The following is a 21,625-nucleotide window of genomic DNA, read 5'->3' on the forward strand; positions in this document are numbered from 1 at the left end:
TGAATGGCCTATCCTTCAGACAGCTAAGCCATGTTATTTAGTGGTTGGCATAACAGGTATATCCCACAGGAAAAAAAAGTATGTAATACCTGTAATGCATGAGAACTAACTTTCTGTAATCCATGTGTCCACCTGGGTGGGGTTTGTCTTGACTAAACTTGGTGTTCAGGCTCCCTACACTAACAGATATCTGCCTTCTGCTGTCCAGTGGATGCTTCTTAGTTTCAAAGGGCAATCCTGGTACGGTGGTTTCTGGGGTGACATTCAGAAGCAGATCTCCAAGGGCCAAGAAACATCTGCCTCTAGTCTGCCTTTACAGTGAACTTACAGACTGCAATACTGAATAGCAGATGATGAAATAATAAAATCCATTACCTTCGGCAGCCTGTGGGCAAGATTCTTACTGCTGAGATAGATATCTAGAGAGTGCATTAGGGAATTAGAACATAAATCACTTTCCTTAGTCTGTACTTCTCAGCAATTTTCATTTCTGAGCTTTGCATTCTCAGAATTTAATGACAGGGTGCTGCATGAGGAAGAGCTAATGCAGGTTATACGAAGCACACCATGAACTCCGAACCTGTGTTACTTTGTATAGCATGCCAAAAATGTTCTCACATGCAATCAGCAACACAAATAAAAAAGCTATTTTGATCTAGAAGACCTTTAATGGCTATTTTGTAAACAATCATGTGTCTGTATGTATGGTTCTGTCCTTTGGCATAGCCAATTTACTCTGCTTTGGTGAGATCTCACCTGGAGTACTGCATCCAGCACTGGAGCCCTCAATATAGGAAGGACATGGACCTGATGGAGTTGGCCTAGAGAAGGTCAACTATGTAAATGGTCAGGAGGTTGGAGCACCTCTGCTATGAGGACAGGCTGAGGGAGCTGGGGTTGTTCAGCCTGGAGAAGAGGAGGCTCTGGGGAGACCTAATAGTGTGTGCTAGTTGAAATATTTTAGTGAAAAGAGTTAGATTATAGGTTGTGAAAAAGAAACAATGGTGATACCTACTCCTCTCACAGGCTTGCTGAGATGTATAAAACCAAGAACACAAAACATAGATAAAACTCTGTGTGTGGGTCCAGTCAGATCCTGTGCTTTCTCCTTGGGGCTGCTTCTGTGTAACTAATCCTTCTGCTTTCTAATCCCCCCTGCCAATCCTCCAACCTCACCCTGCACATAAGACAAACACCAGGATAAGGTAGAGGGGTAGAAAGAAGGTGGAAGGGTGGTTGGGAGCCCCTCTTGGGGACTCTGATTTCTGGGAGGGCTGTTGTGTTTCTGTATTACCTTTAACTTGTATATTTTCTGTATATAGCTGTATATATTTGTGATATAAATACCTGCTTGTATATTGTGCTAAACTGTAAATAAAAAGCTTCATTCCTTAACTTCCAGCTTGGCTGAGTCTAGTCTGGGTCATTTCATAAGAGCAGGGGGTGGGTAACACCCAAGCCATCACATAGTGGTCTTCCAGTACCTGAAAGGGGCCTACAAGAAGGATGGAGAGAGACAGTTTGCAAAGGCCTGTGGTGATGGGACAAGGGGCAATGGCCTCAAACTTGAGAAGACTAGATTTAGATTGGAAGTTAGGAACAGGTTCTTTACCATGAGGGTAGTGGAACACTGGAACAGGTTGCCTAGGTTGATGGTTGGGGCCCCATCTCTGGAGATATTCAGAGTGAGGCTTGAGAGGGCTCTGGGCAGCCTGATCTAGTTGAGGATGCCCCTGCTTGCTTCACAGGGGGTTGGACTAGATGACATTTGGAGGTCACTTCCAACCCAGAACATTCTGTGATTCTATGATTTCACAGAATTTTAGAATCACAAAATGGTAGGGGTTGCAAGGGACCTCCAGAGATCATCAAGTCCAACACCCTGCAAACCAGGATCACTTAGGGGAACACATCCAGGTGGGTTTTGAAGATCTCTGGAGAAGAAGACTCCACAATTTCTCTGGGCAGCCTGTTCCAGTGCTCCATCGCTCTCACAGTAAAAAAGCTTTTTCTCACGTTGAAATGGAATTTCCTGTGATTGAGTTTATGTCCATTGCCCCTCATCCTGTCCCAAAGATCACTGAGGAGAGATTTGTTCCATCCTTGAAACAGCCACCCTTCAGATATTTGTAAACACTGATAAGGTCCCCTCCCAGCCTTCTCTTCTCCAGATTGAACAGCTCCAGGTGTCTCAGTCTTTCCTCCTAAGTGAGATGCTCCAGTACCTTAATCATCCTTGTAGCCCTTCATTGGACTCCCTGTCCCTTTTGAACTGGGAAGCCCAGAACTGTATACGATACAACAGATTTGGTCTCATTAGGGCTGAGTAGAGCAGGAAGAGAACCCTCCTCAACCTTCTGGACACGCTCTTCTTAATGCACACAAGTATACTATTTGCCTTCTTGGCCACCAGGGCACATTGCTGTCACATGGATAACTTATTAACAATCAGGCCTTCAAGGTCTTTCTTTGTGGAGCTACTCTCTAGTTAAGTCAACACCTAACCTATACTGGTGCATGGTACAGGTGCAGGCCTCTACAGTTATCCTTGTTGCATTTGGTGGTATCTACTACTGCAACCTACCATGTAATTGTTGCTCATATCAAGGACTCACTTCAGCTAAAATTCCAAGCTGCATGGTCCAGAGTAGGAGACACTGGATGTGAAATATCAAATTAAAAAACAGTGCATTCCCTCAGGTTCTTTCTCTACCTTTTTTTTGCTCCCCTTCACACAACAATCATTCATGTAATAGAATTCAGGAGTCAGGTCCTCAGCAGTGTTAAAGCTACAACAGTGCTTTCCCCATACTCACTTTTGGCACATGTGGATTAAATTCTACTGCTCTGTGAATAGCTTCTACTGCATTCATCTCTGCAGTACTCAGTCCTCGCCTTGACGCAGCCTCTGGAGAGAATCTACAAAAGCAAAGACACAAACACATTAGGTCAGAAATGTTATTAAGAAGATGACAGAAAAATAATCTAGAACATGGACCCATGTAACCAAACTGAGTCAATTTCCTATGCTCTCCAAACTTCCATAGCAAGTGGAAACTCTGAGTGATCTATTACATCAAGGCAAATGAAAATCCCAGCAGAAGTGGAAAGCATGTTTGTATCTAATCATGGCAGAAAGTCAGTTCAAACAGTTCTTTCTCTGTCACTAATCTAAGTTTACTCTAGGTACTTTGCTAAGGGGCATATTCGAGGCTGAAGTTGCAGAAAAAAGAAAAGGAAAAAAAAAAGTGCCAAGTCATTGTTGGAGGGTTTCTGTTAAAAACGTGTTTGGGGAGGCTTTAGGGAGGTTCCCAACCCAATGCCCCTGGGTCAGGTTGGGATGGAAGCAGGATGCAGCAGCAGTAGCTGGTGTTCTACTGTCTGCAGCACCATTAAGGGTAGCATGCCCAAACTGTGGGCCAATCATCTGCCCCAGTGAATGAAAAACCAGACCATGCAATCTCTTTCTCACCTCACACCCCACGGCTAACTCCAGAGCTGTACTTGGCAGGCAGACACCACAGGGAAAGCTGTGACAACCTTAGCCCTGCCCTCCCAAGCTGGAGTCGCTGTGTAGGGAGGAAAGATGTTGCAGTAGGTACTGGCGATCTACAGGACAAAAAGAATGAAAGAAAAATTACTTAGATCTTGATGTGTACATACACTTTAAAAGCAAAAACTGTCAGGATGTCAGTCAAGAAAATGGCTTTCCACTCTACTTGCTTTCCAACTTTAGGGCAGCATTTGGCCCTCAGATGCACAGACACAACTCTGCCTGGGATTTGTGTGAAGGCACCTGAGAGCAGAATCAGGAATTTTAATCTCATAAGGCTCTAGGCACCCTTTCAGAGCAGGCCAGTGCTCCCAAGTCAACAAACATCAAGTAGTTGTACTCAGCACCCTGGAAGGTTGAGACCCAAGAGAAAATCGTAACCGGAATGAGCAGATATTTGTGTCTTTAAAAATATGAACATCATCTACCTTTCAGAATCCCTGACATAGGAATGCTAAATTCACCTGCTGCTATTTAATGAGCATTTGACAGCACTAGTAAAATGACATTGCTACCAGAGCATCCACATGTACTTATTACCTTTTTGTGGTCACATTAATACAAAGTCGAAGAGGTTTGGCCACACAACACCTTTTAGTTGCATTATACTATCTAGGAAGTCAAAGCTCACCCAGACAGTACACACAGAACTGCAACAAGAATTGAATTTATGCCACTTCTTTTCTTCTTCTGTAACATTTGAAGTGCAGTGTTTTACTGCTGCAGATTTTCTTTTATATAGTAACTTTATTAGTTTACTGCAGGAGTGAATTCTCCTGCTATCCCAGCAGACTGTTAGGGTGTGGGCTCGGCTGAGAGAAATCTTGAGTTAAATCAGGAATTTTGCTGGACAGTGGTTCTTAGGCACTTACTTGTCAGAGACAGCTCTGGCTTTAAGCAGTGCAGCTGTGTAACATATCGTTGCTGATTTTGGTAAGCTTATGTCTGTTGAAAAGAAAGAAAAAAAGTGAGCATGCAAAAATTTAAGTCTGCAGAAAGAAAAATGTTTAGCTGATATTTCAGAGTATGCATGGTGTATGTAAAACTGCTACACAAAATCAGAATACTTTCTGATCTTAGGACTTGTACTTCCATGTCACATGGATTTTTAAACTCTCCCACCCAATACACAGACTTTAGTTTAAAGTCTATGGCAGTGACAACTGGAATTGTTATTTAAGCAGCAACTGGGCTCCTTAGGGAATGAATTCAGAGTGGCATGAGAGACATAGAATCATAGAATCAACCAGGTTGGAAGAGACCTCAAAGATCAGCCAGTCCAACCTAGCACCCAGCCCTAGCCAGTCAACTAGACCATGGCACTAAGTGCCTCATCCAGGCTTTTCTTGAACACCTCCAGGGATGGTGCCTCCACCACCTCCCTGGGCAGCCCATTCCAATGCCAATCACTCTCTCTGTGAAGAACTTCCTCCTAACATCCAGCCTATACCTCCCCTGGCACAACTTGAGACTGTGTCCCCTCACTACTTCATATATAAATATATAGGTAACCTGGAATACATGATATTTTCTATAGTTAATAAAAAAATCTAAGTGATATCAGAGGGCTATCTTATGCACATTTTTTGTTTTCACTCAAAGGCAGTTGTTCAATATGAATATGTTGCAGCTATACAAGTTAAGACAGTTATTTAAGCAATAACAGATTTGACTTGCAAGCAAACAACCATCATATTTATGGTAGTTAAAGATCAACCATAAAATAAGTGTTTTGCTTCTTGGGGAAATCTTAGACCAAAATATTCATCAGACAGTTTCTGGCCATTTTATGCTGTCCCAGAGGCACATGGGAGCCATTAACCTGATTTAATCCATTAGAAAAACTTAATTTATTCCCATTCTTTACCAGTAATGTGACACAAAACCAACAGGTAGAGAGGAATGCTGCTCAACAGACTGGAGTTACAGATTTGCTTCTGTTGTTACAAAGGAGGACTGACTTCCATACTAGCCAGCAGACACACACTATATAGTGACTAATATATTCCCAGCAGATTACAGTTAAGTGGAAAAAAAACCTGACATTGCCCCAAAGGTAGGATTCTGCAAACACTTCTGCACACTGCAATATTATCACTTCCTATAGTAAACAGCAAATGCAGATCATAGTAGAAACAAGGCACTGGAGTAGGCTCACTGTAACAGTGAAAACTAATGCAATTTATTTCTAAATAACTATCTGTACCTCAGTTTGTTGTTAAAATTGACTACAAAGATGAAATTATCATAGATCTTGTTAACTTTAGGGTCAAGAGAAATTAATGATGTAATGAATCCTAAGACTCCAAAGGGGAGTCAAAGAAGGCAAGCAAGTCATAGCTGAGCAGTCACCATCCTTCACCTATTAACAAAGAAGCAATCAAGCAGAAAAGGTTGCCATAATGACTGAGGCACTATGAAAATGCTGTTAATCCTCCGTTGTCTTCTTATGCACTTGAAGTATGAGATGTAAAGATCTTGCAGAAGGCTCCCCTACAATACATTCCAACTACAGTTCCACTGGAGTATGTAATTCTAGTGACTAGAGCAATTAAAATCAACAGCATGCAAAGCAGTTTGGGTGATAGATACAGTAATTACTCCACAAGAGAAGCTAGCTCTGGGCACAGACATGAGTGCATCTTCAACTACAGGAGAAGAAAATATTTATAGGCACTTTCAATAACCCTGTTTATACCAGCTCTTCCACAGTATGAGGGGCTTAAATGTTATTTCCAGTAAACTGAAACGACCTTTTTCAGAACATAGTGGTCTCTGTCTTTCAATATAAACCTTATTCATTAAATCATTAATAGAGTGAAAGTTAGATGGGTCAAAAAGAAAAACACAGCCAACTAACCAAGCAAACCAACAGAGTGCTGTCATTTATGTAATTTCAATGGAGCAACTCATCCCCAGCACTGCCCTAAGGCATATCAAGGACAGTGGAGTCATTAGGAGCAGCCAACATGGTTTTATGAAGGGGAAGTCACGTTTTGACCAACCTGATAGCCTTTTATGAGGACATAACCAGGTGGATTGATGATGGTAGAGCAGTGGGTGTGGTTTATCTTGATTTCAGTACAGCATTTGACACTGTCTCCCACAGCTGTTCAAGGCAGGATTGGACGTGGCACTTGGTGCCATGGTCTAGCCTGAGCTCTGTGGTAAAGGGTTGGACTTGATGATCTATGAGGTCTCTTCCAACCTTGGTGATACTGTGACCACTACTGAGGCAGTGTAGTCTGGATGATCAGGTAGTGAGGTGGTTGGGAACTGGCTGAAGGAAAGAAACCAGAGAGTTGTGGTCAATGGGGCAGAGTCTAGTTGGAGGCCTGTAACTACTGGAGTCCCACAGGGGTCAGTTCTGTTCAATATATTCATCAATGACCTGGCAGAAGGCACAGAGTGCACTGTCAGCAAATCTGCTGATGACACCAAACTGGTTGGAGCGGCTGACACACCAGAAGGCTGTGCTGCCATTCAGCAAGAAATGGACAGGCTGGAGAGTTAGGCAGGAGAAATTTAATGACATTCAACAAGGGCAAGCATAGAGTCTTGCACCTGAGAAGGCACAACCCCAGGTATCAGTAGAGGTTGGGGACTGACCTGTTGGAAGGCAGCAAAAGGGAAAAGGATCTAGGGGTCCTAGTTGATGGGAGGTTGACCATGAGCCAACAATGTGTGCTTGTGTCCAGGAGGGTCAATGTCACCCTGGGGTGTATTAGAAGGGGCATGGCTAGTAGGTTGAGAGAGGTTCTCCTCCCCCTCTACTTTCCCCTAGTGGGGCCACATGTGGAATACTGCACCTAGTTCTGGGCCCCCTAGCTCAAGAGGGACATAGAACTGCTTGAGAGAGTCCAGTGCAGAGCCACAAAGATGACAAAGGGAACGGAACATCTCTCTTATGAAGAGAGACAGAAGGAGTTGGGGATCTTTAGCTTGGAGAAGAGGAGACTGAAGGGTGACCTCATAAATGTTTATATGTAAAGGGGGTCTGCCAGAAGGACAGAGGCAGAGTCTTCTCAGTGATGCCTGATGACAGGACAAGGGGCAATGGGTAGAAGCTGAGGCATATAAAGTTTCATGTAAACATGAGGAGGAATTTTTTCACTGTGAGGGTGACAGAACACTGGGACAGGCTGCCCAGGGAGGTTGTGAAGTCTCTCTCTCTGGAGATATTCAAAACCCACCTAGACACCTTCCTGTATGATCTGGTATAGGTGATCCTACTCTGGCAAGGGGGTTGGGCTGATCTTTTGATGTGCCTTCCAGCCCCTGACAGTCTGTGAATACCCAGAAATAGGAGAAGCAAAGAGGAAATATAACTATTTTTTTTATTGGCAGCCTCAAATGATTAACTTGTTTATAAGCCTCTAATACAATAGCACTTCTACAGCACAGACTTCATTAAGGAAATTGTAACAGACAGGTTCAAAGAGTAAATCATCACCTGAAATAAAAAGGATAATGTAAGGTTTAATTGAGCAGACAAGATGTGCTTTTCAGCTGAAAACAATGAACCCTCCTTTGTGAGTGCCTCAGTTCATGTAAGTGATAAGACCTTTGGCTGATGGGTCACACAAATATCATTTATGCAAAGTACTTGGATTCCAGGAAGATTTTCCTTGTGATCAATGAAAATTAAACTATGTCTGCAACCCTACTGACTCCTTTCCTGCTTTCCAGTGCACACCACCTTCTCTGACCTATTCCTCTACTTTCTTGTTCCTTCACCTCCATGAAATTATAATGGCTAAAAGACTTTTTCTCCATATTTCCTTTTAGCTTGTGGTTCACTGGCACTCTGAAGTAGTGTAACAATCTCAGGGGAAATATGACAGCATGAAACAGTGTCCTCAACATGGACCCTGGGGATTTCTGGCTTTCACTAAGTCAGTAGGCTTTACACACAAGTACCATGGGAAAAAGGTAATCTAGCAGAGTTAGGCTTATCCCCCTTTTCTCCTCTGTCCTACCTTTTCCATCTCCCAGAAAAAAAAGAGTCCCTGCTTTCCATACCCCAAAATACATGATACATGCAGGACTATTAAAAATATATATATTCAATCCTAAATTAATGTTGAGGTTGGAATTTTTCTCTTTTCTTGATCTTTTCCACCTGCACTCCACTCGGGACTTGTATTTTGTGAACTAAAAGGATGTGCTTCAGATGGCCATTTCCAGAGGGAATCCTGCCAGGTGTACCTGCCCTGCTGTGTAATAGCAACAGAGACCTCAACATGCTGGAGTGTTGGAAAAGGACTAACCATATGAAGTCCAATGAGGACAAGTTCAGGGTCCTCCATCTGGGGAGGAATAACAATAGGCACCAGTACAGGTTGGGGGTTGCCCTGCTGGAAAGCAGCTCTGTGGAGAAAGATCATGGAGTCCCAGTGGACAGCAAGTTCCTCATGGGCCAGCAACGTGCCTCTGTGGCCAAGAGAGCCACTAGCACCCTGAGGCGCATCAGGAAAAGTGTGGCCAGCAGGTCTAAGGAGGTTCTTCTCCCCCTTTACACTGCCCTAGAGAGACCACACCTGGAATACTGTGTCCAGTTTTGGGTTCCCTAGTTCAAGAGAGACAAAGACCTGCTGGAAGAGAGTCCACCACAAAGCCATGAGGATGACTGGCAGGCTTGAGCATCTCCCCTGTGGAAAAAAATTGAGAAACCAGGGACTGTTTAGTGTGGAAGAGAGAGGACTCAGAGGAGAACTTATCCATGTATACAATAGCTGAAGTGTCAAGTGGACAAGGCCACTCTCTTCTCAGTGGTCAGCAGCAACCAGACAAGGAGCAATGGATACAAACTGGAACACATAAGGTTTCACCTCAACATGAGGAGAAACCTCTTTAAGGGTGAAGGAACACTGGAACAGGCTGCCCAGAGAGGTTGTGGAGTCTCCTTCTCTGGAGACTTTCAAAACCTACCTGACTACCCTAGGTGATCCTGCTTTGGCAGGGTGGGGGTGGACTCGACCTCTGGAGGTCCCTTCTAATGTCCAATAGTCTGTGATTCTAGACAACCAGATGGCCTGGGTTTAGTCCTGCCCTTTCTACAGTTTTACAAGTGAGCAGAAAGAAGCAGCCAAACAGAAAGTATCAGAGGATGCCAGGGGTTGGGAGGAACCTGAAGAGATCAAGTACAACCTTCCCTGCCAGAGCAGGACCATACAATCTAGCTTAGCTCACAGAGGAATGCATCCAGATGGGCCTTGAAAGTCTCCAGAGAAGGAGGCTCACAGCCTCTCTGGGGAGCTTGGACCAGTGTTTTGTGACCCTTACAGTAAAGAAGCTCCCCCTTGCGTTGAGGTGGAACCTCTTGCGCATCAACTTACATCCATTGCTCCTTGTCCTGTGGATCACAGCCAGCACCCATGGGTGATCTTAGAGCGAGCAGCAATTCTCTATCCTGCCTAACCGGGGGGCCACCAGGCCCCCCGGCCTTTGATCACCTCCACCATTCACCCAGTGTGCACCAAGGGCACTCACCAGCGATGACACGAGGAGGATCCCTCTGCCCAGTTGGGCAAGCTTAGAGCTTCTGTCTTTCCTGGGGCTGATTATAAAGGGGAGTGGGCAGGGAGGGCAAAGTGGCCACACCTGAGGTGGGAGGAGACTCCAATAGAAACCAGGTGCTCTGAGTTTGGGGGAAAAAAAGGGCAAGATGGAGTGGGTGGGGTGGAAAATGGGTGGATATGGTGTTCCAGTGTGATCTGGTATAGGTGATCCTGCTCTGGCAGGGAGGTTGAACTTGATCTTTTAAGTTCTCTTCCAGTCCCTAACATTCTGTGATTTTGTGTTTTTCAGTGGGTCAACAGAATGCCTTATTTTCCCCTTACCTGTAAGTGTTTCTCTGGGCCACCAAGCCATAATTCCCTCACAGGAAATACTTTCCCCTGCATCAGCTCAAACCTAGTAATGTTGTTTCAGGATCTGGCTTTCACAAAATTTTGCATGAATGACAAAGAACAAGAGGTCTACCTAGAAGTCCCTAGAAATACATTTTCCCAGGCAAAGTCCACATATTAGGAAAAAAAAAAGACCAGAAAGAGAATGTTTGTCCAGACTTCAGAGGGCAACAAAGCTGGTGAGAGGCCTGGAACACAAACCCTATGAGGAGAGGCTGAGGGAGCTGGGGTTGTTTAGCCTGGAGAAGAGGAGGCTCAGGGGGACCTCATTGCTGTCTACAACTACCTGAAGGGACATTGTAGCCAGGTGGGGGGTGGCCTCTTCTCCCAGGCAACCAGCAATAGAATAAGGGGACACAGTCTCAAGTTGTGCCAGGGGAAGTATAGGCTGGATGTTAGGGGGAAGTTCTTCCCAGAGAGTGATTTGCCATTGGAATAGGCTGCCCAGGGAGGTGGTGGAGGTAGGTTTCCAGGTAGAATAGTGAAGCAAACAAAATGGCTAATAACGAAGGATGGAACTTATTCAGCTCATGGAAGGGATAGTATTATGTGGTGAATGCAGTGGCAGGGGACCTTACTCAACCAGGGAGGCCTCTTCCTGTACTATGCTCCTAATGAGCAAGCAGCAAGTATTTCAGGCTAATACCTACGGTCCCTGGGCAACAGAATAAATACATACAAATGTTCATGTTTATGTTACTGTGGAGATAGCCCTCAGTATGTCCATGCCAGCTTCCTTCCAAAAGTGTTTTGCATTTTGTTTGCTCCATATTAGACTGTTAAGTATTTGGTTCTGCTATATTCTGATTGGATTACTACAACACTTTAAAATCCTCATAAAACTTAGGCTTCATCTCCACTGTGACCAGCTCTGTGAGCCATCTGGCAAAGTATCTTCACATGTACTGCTTCCCACCCTCCTGCAATTACTTGTGGAGCTCTCACAATGTGCTGAAAGATGTGACTGCTATTCTGTTGTCAAAACCATCAGGACATTTTTGCCCAATCCAACAAAGGCCCTCCTTCTTCCATACTGCTTATGTCTTTAAACAGAACACAACATAGCCTACCTAGACTTAATTTATGAGTGTTTTCTTTCAGTCAGCCCCAGTCAGGTATAAGGAGGGTTCAGAAACTGAATTCTTACACTGGTCATTTGTTTATAAACTGGTTGCTTGTGATAGTAAACTACTGGAAAGATACTGCAGATGTAGATTTGCTACCATAATGTCACTGCTGTTCTGACCCAAGATATCCAGAATATGCCTAAATAGAGTCACCTAAATAGACTGTGGAATCTGTTGTTCTCATACAATAGCAATAATGGAACTAAATGTGGACTGCTGTTATATCTCTTATCCAAGTCATCAGAAGGCCCTGAACATGAAGAGATAGACACATTGTAATTGCTTTAATAGTTAATAAATGCAAAATCTAACTCACTAATCACAGAATCATGGAATGGCTTAGGTTGGGAGGGACCTTAGAGGTCATCTACTCTAACTCTCCAGCCATGGGCAGGGACATCTCTCAGCTAGACTCAGCTGCTCAAGGCCTCATCCAACCTGACATATGCACTGACTCTGCAAAAACTGTCTGCATTTCACATTAGGCAAAATAATGAATAAACTTTTCTGACTGGGAAGGTGTAAAACAAACCTAGCAGATTCCCCTGTAAATTTTATGCAGAAGTTGCCTGTATGACTTGTACTTAATCCTTCTCTTCTCATGCAGCATTATAGTGTTTCCCTCCCTGTTTTGACACCAAAGTGTATGCTATTGACAAGTCAACAATATGGATTTCTGTGGGCTTAGCTTCAGAGAGGTAAATAGTCTACCAACATTAATAGGACTTAAATATTTGCTGAAATAGGCTGTAGATGTACCATGCCATAATTTGCACAGTAAAACTGCTATTTCTTCTTAATAAAGCACTGCAGAGAGACTACATTAAGCTGCTGGAATCCTTCCCATTTTTCCAAACATGTAACTGAAAGTATACTGACAACCTGGAAGGAGTTATGCAAAGAGGTAAAACAAAAAATGGTGGAATGCAGGACATACATTGTGCCATGAGTGGGGCTGAACTTCAGCTCCGATTTTCTTTCCCTCAGCCTGCCTTGTCAAAACTTGCCCTATCAGCACAGAACTCCCCCAGCAACCTGAACCCGCAGGCTAGATTGTCAGCTCTTGCACAGGTGGCAGGAAGAATTGCTTATGGAAAAGATTGAAAGTGCTAAAGGAAATAAATATGTGCAGGCTGGATCGGTGATGACAGAAGAGAGACGTAATCATCTATAAAGGCACAACTTTAAGAAAGTGAATTAAGCTGATACAAATGGTTAAAAGCAGGAGAAACGGGATGGAATTCAATAAAACAAAGTATGAACAGAATATCAGGGGAAAGACACTCTGTCAAAAAGATCTAATATCCTGTAGTATTATCTCCCATGGGAATAGTCACTGCGTTTTTCCACATAACATGGTAGAACACATGCTGGAGGGAGCAAAAATATGAACGCAATGACCTAATGCTTACTTTGTGCTTGCAAAATAAAGCAGTTCTGATTCATTGCACTTTTGACACTCTTCCTTAGTGGTGGGGAACACCCCACTGAAACACAAACAGAAAGCCACTGTACATGAGGGGCTGAATTTCAGTCCCCTGATAGGATGGGGAAAAAACACTTCAGTACAAACAAAAAAGTGTTGATTTTGCCATGACCACAACCAAAATCTAAACTTTCAGTATTGGAAAGGTTTTGAAGGTCACTGCTAGTTGTAAACATTTCATATGCAACTAGGCAAGTGTCAGCCCTTTAGATTTGACCAGGTTCAATCCTAAATGCACACAAAGGGGAGGGAATAATTTATACTCTACAAAATAAGAAAATACCAAGATCAGTATAACGATCTTAGGCTTTCTGTGCTTTTGCATAAGCACCAGAAACAAAAACCCCACAGAATCATATGGTTAAAAAAGGGGCCGGATGGTGTGAACAGACACACAGACCAAGCTGATGTGCTAAGTGATTTTGATGTGCAGGAAAGAAACTGATTCTTAGAAGCAGAAGCTGAGTAAGATGTAATGTAAAAAAAAAAGGACAAACTATTCTCTTGATACTGCAGTTACAAACTGGAGGTCTTACCTAATTCGTATCTCTTGGAAAATCATAGATTCATAGTATGCATTGGGTTGGAAGGGACCCTCAAAGATTATATTGTCAACTCCCCACTGCAGTGATCAGGAACATTTTTAACTGCATCAGGTTGCTCAGGGTCCCATCAAGTTTGACCTTGTCTCCAGGGGTGGGGCCTCCACCACAACTCTGGGAAACACATTCCAGTATTTCACTTTCCTCATTGTGAAGAACTTCCTCCCAGTGTCTAACCTAAATCTACCCTGCCCCAGCTTAAAAACACTTCCCCACGTCCTAGTGTTACATGGCCTTGCAAACCTCCCTGGCTTCCTGCAGGCCCCCTTCAGGTACTGGAAGGTCTCCCCAGAGCCTTCTCTTCTCCACACTGAACAACTCAAATTTTCTCAGCCTGTCTTTACATAAGAGGTGCTCCAGCCCTCTGATCATATTCTTGACCCTCCTCTGTACCTGCTCCAGCAGGTCTACGGCTTTCCTGTGTTAAGGACTCCACAGCTGGACACAGTACCCCAGGTGAGGTCTCACCATAGAAGAGTGGTAGAATCACCTCTCTTTTGATCTACTGGCCACACTTCTTTTGATGAAGCCCAGGGTACAGTCTGCTTTCTGGGCTGCAAGTGCACATTACTGGTTCATGTCCAGCTTCTTGGCCACCAGTATCCCCAGGTCATTTTCCGCAGGGCTGCTCTCAATCTCACCATCCCCCCCAGCCTGTATCTGTACTGATGATTGCCCTAACTTAGGTGCAGGACCTTGTGCTTTGCCTTATTAAACTTCATTAAGTTCACCTAAGCCCATTTATCCAGCCTGTCTAGGTCCCTCTAGATGGCATCCTGTCTTTCAATCTTGTCAATCTCACCACTGAGATTGATATCCTGGGCAGGCTTACTGAAGGTGCACTCCATCTCCATGTCTGTGTTACTAATGAAGACACTGAAAAGCACCAGTCCCAGTACGGAGCTCTGAGGAACACTACAAAGCACCCATCTCCATCCAGACATTGAGATGTTGATCACTACCATTTGGATGCAACAATGCAACCAATTCCTTATTCACTGAATAGTTCACCCACTGAACCTGTATCTCTTCAGTTAGAGAGAAAAATGCTGTGTAGGACACTGTGTCAAAGGCTTTACTAAAGTCTAGATAATGACATTTGCTAGTCTGCCCTTGTCCACTGATGTGGTCCCTCCACTGCAGAAAGCTACTAGGTTGGTGAGGCAGGACTTGCCCTTGGCAAAGCCATGCTGTTTGTCTTGAATCACTCCCCTGCCCTCCATGCTCTTTACCTTTGCTTCTAGGAGGATCTGTTCCATGATTTTCCGGGCTGAGGTGAGAAGGTAAGCTAGGCTTTGATAAGATCTTAACTAAGAGGAACTTTCTCTTACAGTCTCCCTTTCAAAGAAATAGAAGGATTATAAATTAGTACGTGTGAGGAAATGGTTGCTCTGTACTGCCACTTGCTACATCTTCAAGTCAGCAGAAAAGCAATTCTTGCACTTAGAACATCTACCCAGGTAGCACCACCAGGCAGAACATGCCAAAAAACCCAAACACAATCACAACAACTAATGAAAGTGATGAAGTGAAGCTGTCATCTCAAATATATACACACACAGAGAAATCCAGAAGGCCATGGCTAATATAACTGAAGATTCCATGCAATTGGTTCACCAATTTACAACTCTACAAAAGGAATGTCTTTAAACTTAATGTAAATAGAAATTATCAATTCCACAAGTCTGTAAGGACAAGAATAAATTAGACAGAAAGGGTCTGGAGAAATGAGAGAAATAATTTCTCTATATGTACTAGATTTCACTAAGCTGTAAGTATTGCAAGTGAAAGTTTTCTAAAGTGTCTCTTCGAAGGCCTGCATTTTTATTTGATGCTAATTTACATAGGATTCTTCCATAACCAAATAAATAAAATGCCATAGCCTAGAGCAGAAGACAACCTTTAGTATTTAAAAACCACTTTCTTTCTATGTTTCTTTTGGTCTAAATTATCTTCTCTATTTACAAGATTATTTACAAGGTCTGGTAATGACAGAATGAGGAGTAATGGGTTTAAACTGGAAGAGGGGAGATTTAAACTAGATGTTATGAAGAAGTTCTTAACAGTGAGGGTGGTGAAACACTGGAACAGGCTGCCCAGGGAGGTTGTGGATGCTCCTTCCCTGGAGGTGTTCAAGGCCAGGTTGGATGAGGCCTTGAGCGACCTGTTCTAGTGGGAAGTGTCCCTGCCCATGGTGGGGCTTGGAACTAGATGATCTTTGAGGTTTCTTCCAAACTAAACCATTCTATGATTCTCACCTCTGAATTTGGGACTCTACATTCATGGTGACATTATATTTCTTCTTCTTTGGAAGGGGTAAGCGAAAAGTGAATTTGTATAAGGTGTTCATCCTGTAAACTAGGATGGTTATATTCTCACTGGAAGACACTGTCATTTTAAAATGGAAAGCAAGGACAGGTTTAGGGAGGATCTGTTGCATCACTAGGACTAAATACATGGGCATGCACTCTTTTTAAATCTGATTTTCAATTGCCAGAAAGGGCTGCATTTTCACACAGTGCTCAGGTTACCAGATAATAACTCTCAGAGCAACTGGCTGTCCAAAGAAGCTAATAAATATTTGCTCTAACCATCACAACAAGCAGACCTACTCCACTGGAAAACAACCTTTAAAAAGGAAAGAAAGAGGAGCAGAGAAACTTTATCTACTATAAACACCAGAAGCTTACTCCATCAAGAACAGTCTCTTTAGCAGTCACAACTATTTCTGCTGTAAATAACACTGATATGTGTTAAATTGGAGCCAAACATATTTTTGGAATTCATCAGCATTTAGGTCATCTGCACTCTATTGACAGGCACTGAACTCTGAAACCATAATGATGTAGCTCAGCAACAGTGCACGCTGCCCCACTAATGAGGCCCTTTTTCCATGAATAATGAGCATGGACATCAGCTGTGTTGCCAGGTACATAACATAAACACAATTTAACACATGGCTTTTGGTAAAGCAGTGTGTCTGCTTGCACAGGCGGAGTTTTGCATAATGTAATCTAACGTTTTAGTCCAGGGTGGGGGCAAACAGCTCAAGGAAATAATTTGTTCAAATGTTATCAAAATACAATAAATCAAGTTTGGTTTTACTCAAAAAAAAGGCAGTGGAGTGAGACTAACAGAAACTGCAGATCGGAGGGTATAAATGAGTTCATTGTTTTATATTCAAATAAATCTTACAACACATGAAGCTGATGAGTTCTAAAATGAGCTGAGACTCCCTGAGATGGGCCTTCTGAGACCAGTGAACTGTTAAGGGTTATACTGGTTAAGCCTGTGTTTGCTGAGTCCTCGTGCATACGGAGTGCATACACACACCTCTGTTTATATGTCAAAGCATAATGTGAAACCACATGGGTTCAAACACACAAAAGAAGTGCTTTATTCCAAAACACCTCATTTATTGCATCTACAACCTCAGTTTTGATTTATCAGAGGGCTTCAAGAAAATAAAATGCACCTTCAAGTTTTAACAACTTCCATTGCACAAACTGCCATCGTGGTATTCTTTAAAACTGCAGATCAGTGCTTTACTATGCAAAAGCAGAGCTGGCAGGAGAGTTTAGTCTGATATTTGAGAAGGCATGGCTTAATTCCCAGTTCAGGGAATTCTGCTACCTCCCAGGACAATTATGTAATACATTAAAGACTGGAAGGTGCCAACAGCATCTGGTGCCCGGGGCATGAAAATGGGGCATTCTATTTACTTGCTTTCTAATGTGCCCAAACCCGAAGTCCATGGGGATCTACACCTATGTCACAGGAATTACTGAAATACAAGAAGCTACAAGCAAGACTGCAATGTTATGCTAGACTGTCCCCCACAGCAAACTGCTGGCTAAGCTGTCAGCCCATGGCTTGGATGGCAACACTATGCTGGGTTAGGAACTGGCTGGAGGGATGAGCCCAGAGAGTGGTGGTGAACGGTGCTACATCCAGCTGGCGGCCGGTCCCTAGTGGTGTCCCTCAGGGATCAGTGCTGGGCCCCATCCTCTTTAACATCTTCACAGATGATCTGGATGAGGGCATGGAGTCAGTCATCAGCAAGTTTGCAGATGACACCAAGCTGGGGGAAGATGTGGCTGGGTTGGAGGGCAGAAGGGCTCTGCAGCAGGACCCTGACCGCCTGGACAGATGGGCAGAGTCCAATGGGATGGCATTCAATAGCGCCAAGTGCCAGGTGCTGCACTTTGGCCGCAACAACCCCATGCAGAGATAGAGGCTGGGGTTGGAGTGGCTGGAGAGCAGCCAAACAGAAAGGGATCTGGGGGTGCTGATTGATACCCACCTGAACATGACCCAGCAGTGTGCCCAGGTGGCCAAGAGAGCCAGTGGCATCCTGGCCTGCATCAGGAATGGTGTGGTCAGCAGGAGCAGGGAGGTCATTCTGCCCCTGTACTCTGCACTGGTTAGACCACACCTTGAGTACTGTGTTCAGTTCTGGGCCCCCCAGTTTAGGAGGGACATTGAGATGCTTGAGTGTGTCCAGAGAAGGGCGACGAGGCTGGTGAGAGGCCTTGAGCACAGCCCTACGAGGAGAGGCTGAGGGAGCTGGGATTGGTTAGCCTGGAGAAGAGGAGGCTCAGGGGTGACCTTATTGCTGTCTACAACTACCTGAAGGGTGGTTGTGGCCAGGGGGAGGTTGCTCTCTTCTCTCAGGTGGCCAGCACCAGAACAAGAGGACACAGCCTCAAGCTACGCCAGGGGAAATTTAGGCTGGAGGTGAGGAGAAAGTTCTTCACTGAGAGAGTCATTGGGCACTGGAATGGGCTGCCCGGGAAGGTGGTGGAGTCGCCGTCCCTGGAGCTGTTCAAGGCAGGATTGGACGTGGCACTTGGTGCCATGGTCTAGCCTTGAGCCCTGTGGTAAAGGGTTGGACTTGATGATCTATGAGGTCTCTTCCAACCTTGGTGATACTGTGATACTGTGATACTGTTATCACTTCAGTTGCAGATTTCTTCAACCAGACTAAACACAACCAAGATCTCTCTCCAAGTCACTATTGCTACTGGATGGCAGTACTAAAAGGCCTAGGTGACATTTTTATCTTCACTTATAATTGTTTGACTCCAGAAAGAGTTGAAAACATTCCAGGCTGGAGTGGTAGCCATGGCTACCACTACTGTTGCATGTAATCAGCTGGTTTTTCAGCTTTCATTAAAAAACCTCAGTGTGTGACAGCCTACTGCAAGGGTCTGAAATTTGGCAGGGTGATCATGTCAGTATCAATCCAGTGGTATATTGCTAGTCTCATTAAAATGTATCTTAATTTCTTAAATGACAAGATGCTACAAGAAAGCAGTTAGCACATGTTCAGTGGAAGCTTCTGCAATATTTTTGTTCATACCCTCCAAAGATTCTTGGCTCATCAAAGAATCATCTTGCATCATCTTCTTGCCACTGTTCCATGTGATGATATGGGGGCTGACTGTGAGATGCCTCTGTCTGTGTGAGCTATTACTGTTCTGCTTTTTGGCACTCAGGCAATGCAGCAGAGAAATGTCAAATAGAGACAGTAGAAACCGCAGAGAAAAGGGTAGATTGAAAAGATGTCTGGTAAGGCGTAAGTTGGAAAGTGGGAGGGGTAGATGCTTTGTGACTATCACTGCCCTGAAAGGAAGACTGGTAGGAAAGGCAGGTACAGATACACAGGTAGGAAAGGCAGAGGAATGGAACTGGGAATAAACAGTACTGGCTGAACAAGGAGCCTCTAGTAGGAAGTGGGAGCAAAAGAAAGCTGAAACTGATTGTGCAAAAGAGAAGTAGAAAGAAGACAATTCAGAAGATAAATAGACTGGAGATAAACTAAAGGAAGGCTAGAAAAGATAATTATTTCAAAGAATCAAAGAGAAAGAGTGGCCTAAGCACTGTGGATATAGGCTTGAGAGCACATATTGGTAGCCATTTATACAGCAGTACCTCACATGATAATCTATTTATCTTTTTAAAAACTTAGGAAGTTAGAAGCCTTAAAATCTCTGTTCAAAGATCACAAGAAAGGCTCTAAGAGATAGTAATTAAGAACATCTTGAAAGCTACAAGATCAACCCAGAGAAGGATCAAAATTAAGGCCACTGGTTTTAGTTAATTCAGCTATGTGATTCATGTGTGTCATGATCTCATTTTTAGGTACACAATTACAGAATATTCCTTTCATAAACTTTCTTGCAGTACTCCAGTGCAAAGAATGAGACTTTCCTGAGAATGATTGATTACCTTGAATAACTCATCTGGAAACTAAAAGCTGCAGGATTCCTGATTCACTTGGTGCAGGGACTACAGGAAGAGATGAAGAATGGCATTGTGCAGGTTGGTAAACGCTGATCAAGAGAATTTGATTGTATTTATGTTTCTGTCACAAAGTTTCTACACAATACAAGGGAAATCCATTTAACTTTTGTATAGGGTTAACACTCCAGGAGGAGTAACCTTGAACCTGACCCTAGGTGGTCTTGACTCCTCCCCAGGGGTGGGTCTGAACACTACCAGGTGATGGTTAGCCCACTCCCCCTTCCTGTCTAAAGACCCATAAAAGCAGGGGAACTTTCTGTTTCCCTCTTTCTCTGCGTGCCCTGCCTCTGTGCTTACCACCATCACCATCCTGTTCCTCTTTGTTTTACCACGTGGCCATCAAAATCAGGTTGTATTTACACATTTTGTATTTGCTCTCCCTTCCCTATACCTTTATAACTTCCCTACTTCAGATACCTTTTTAAGTTACTGTTAAACTTTCAAATTGAGTGAGATTTATTTATTTGGGTGTGCTTACCTTTCCTCTCTCTACATCTAATTCCTTTCTTCTGGGAAAGAAGGGGGAAGAGGGGAGGGCACTCTATAAATTGATATTTGGTTCTATCAAATTTATTTGAGTCTCTGGAAATTTAAATTAGAACCAAGACAAACTTTAAAGTATGTCAGTTGATGCTTCTCATTCTGTCCTTTCTCTTTTTGGGACCCTGGTGTCTTGATTTTAAGTTCAAAGCTGAAGTCAGCAGCAGCTGTGACTTGAAGTGATGTAATGCTGCCTAAACTAATGCTTACTGAAAACTACTGTGTAAAGTTCTCCTAGTTTTCTGAGCTTTACAAGTTTTCCCCATAAGACATGAAGTCTGATACTAGATTGTCATAAAGTTATACCAATTAATGCCTGTAAAGCAATTGTATGCTACCAAGTCAACATTCATAGAAAAGTCCACAAGGGAACTGATAACCCTTTCTTCAGACAAGATTTGAATAGCATGCAATAAAAAAACTGCAGAATCTAAACGGTCATTCCTTAAGCAGCAACAGAAAGCAAAGGAAGCACTGAAGAGCTGCAGGTAAGTGAGCTTTGTTACCCTGTACAATGAATTAAGCATAGGTGGGGAAAAAATGCACCATGTTTGCTCTTTGGAGCTTGTGTCAATCACATTAAGTACAGTGTTTCCTAAATTCTAAGAACTTGACTTTGAAACACTGCTTCTGTGTATATCACATAGAGAAAATATAAATATGTATCAACTTACCATCATACTTTGCTAAGACTGCCTGGACATCTGCATATGCTTGCAGTTCCAACAAAGCTTCCAGTAGGTTTTCATGAATGTTGAACATGCTGAGCAGAGGAAACTCTTTCATCAACTAAAATAAAAAAAAAACATATTAAAGGGTTAGATTATTGACCCAAGGAGAGGCTTCTTGTTCAAAATGCACTCAGATAACTAACAGCAGGTTAAATTCCCTCAGTTCACAAAGATCACAGAATTTCTTAGATTGGAAAAGACCTTCAATATCATCGAGTCCAATCATTAGTTTCACACTGACAAGTCCTTGACTAAACCAAATCCCTCAGCACAACATCTAGTCACTATGAATCTCTATGGTTGGAAAGGACCACCAGGATCATCCAGTCCAACCTTCATCCCACCATCCTTAATCACTAGACCATAGCC

The 21,625-nt window shown here is 43.4% G+C and overlaps 1 protein-coding gene and 1 long non-coding RNA gene across 5 annotated transcripts in view; both read right to left on the reverse strand.

Moving 5' to 3' along the window:
* ST7 (suppression of tumorigenicity 7) overlaps positions 1-21,625 on the reverse strand; it is a 160,615-nt gene that overhangs the window by 20,009 nt on the left and 118,981 nt on the right. For all 4 annotated transcript variants that reach the window (XM_064142074.1, XM_064142075.1, XM_064142076.1 and 1 more), the window contains exons 9-11: positions 21,200-21,314; positions 4,426-4,498; positions 2,817-2,919 (exon numbers count right to left, since the gene is read on the reverse strand). In XM_064142074.1, the coding sequence (XP_063998144.1) occupies positions 2,817-2,919; positions 4,426-4,498; positions 21,200-21,314 (291 nt within the window). The remainder of the gene's footprint in view (positions 1-2,816; positions 2,920-4,425; positions 4,499-21,199; positions 21,315-21,625) is intronic.
* LOC135175071 (uncharacterized) lies at positions 7,872-9,205 on the reverse strand. The gene is made up of 2 exons (XR_010302203.1): positions 9,145-9,205; positions 7,872-8,006 (listed from the first exon to the last, which is right to left on the reverse strand). It is a non-coding gene; the product is annotated as an uncharacterized LOC135175071 (long non-coding RNA).

Source organism: Pogoniulus pusillus, chromosome 4 (genome assembly GCF_015220805.1).
Source record: "Pogoniulus pusillus isolate bPogPus1 chromosome 4, bPogPus1.pri, whole genome shotgun sequence".
Lineage (NCBI taxonomy): Eukaryota > Metazoa > Chordata > Aves > Piciformes > Lybiidae > Pogoniulus > Pogoniulus pusillus.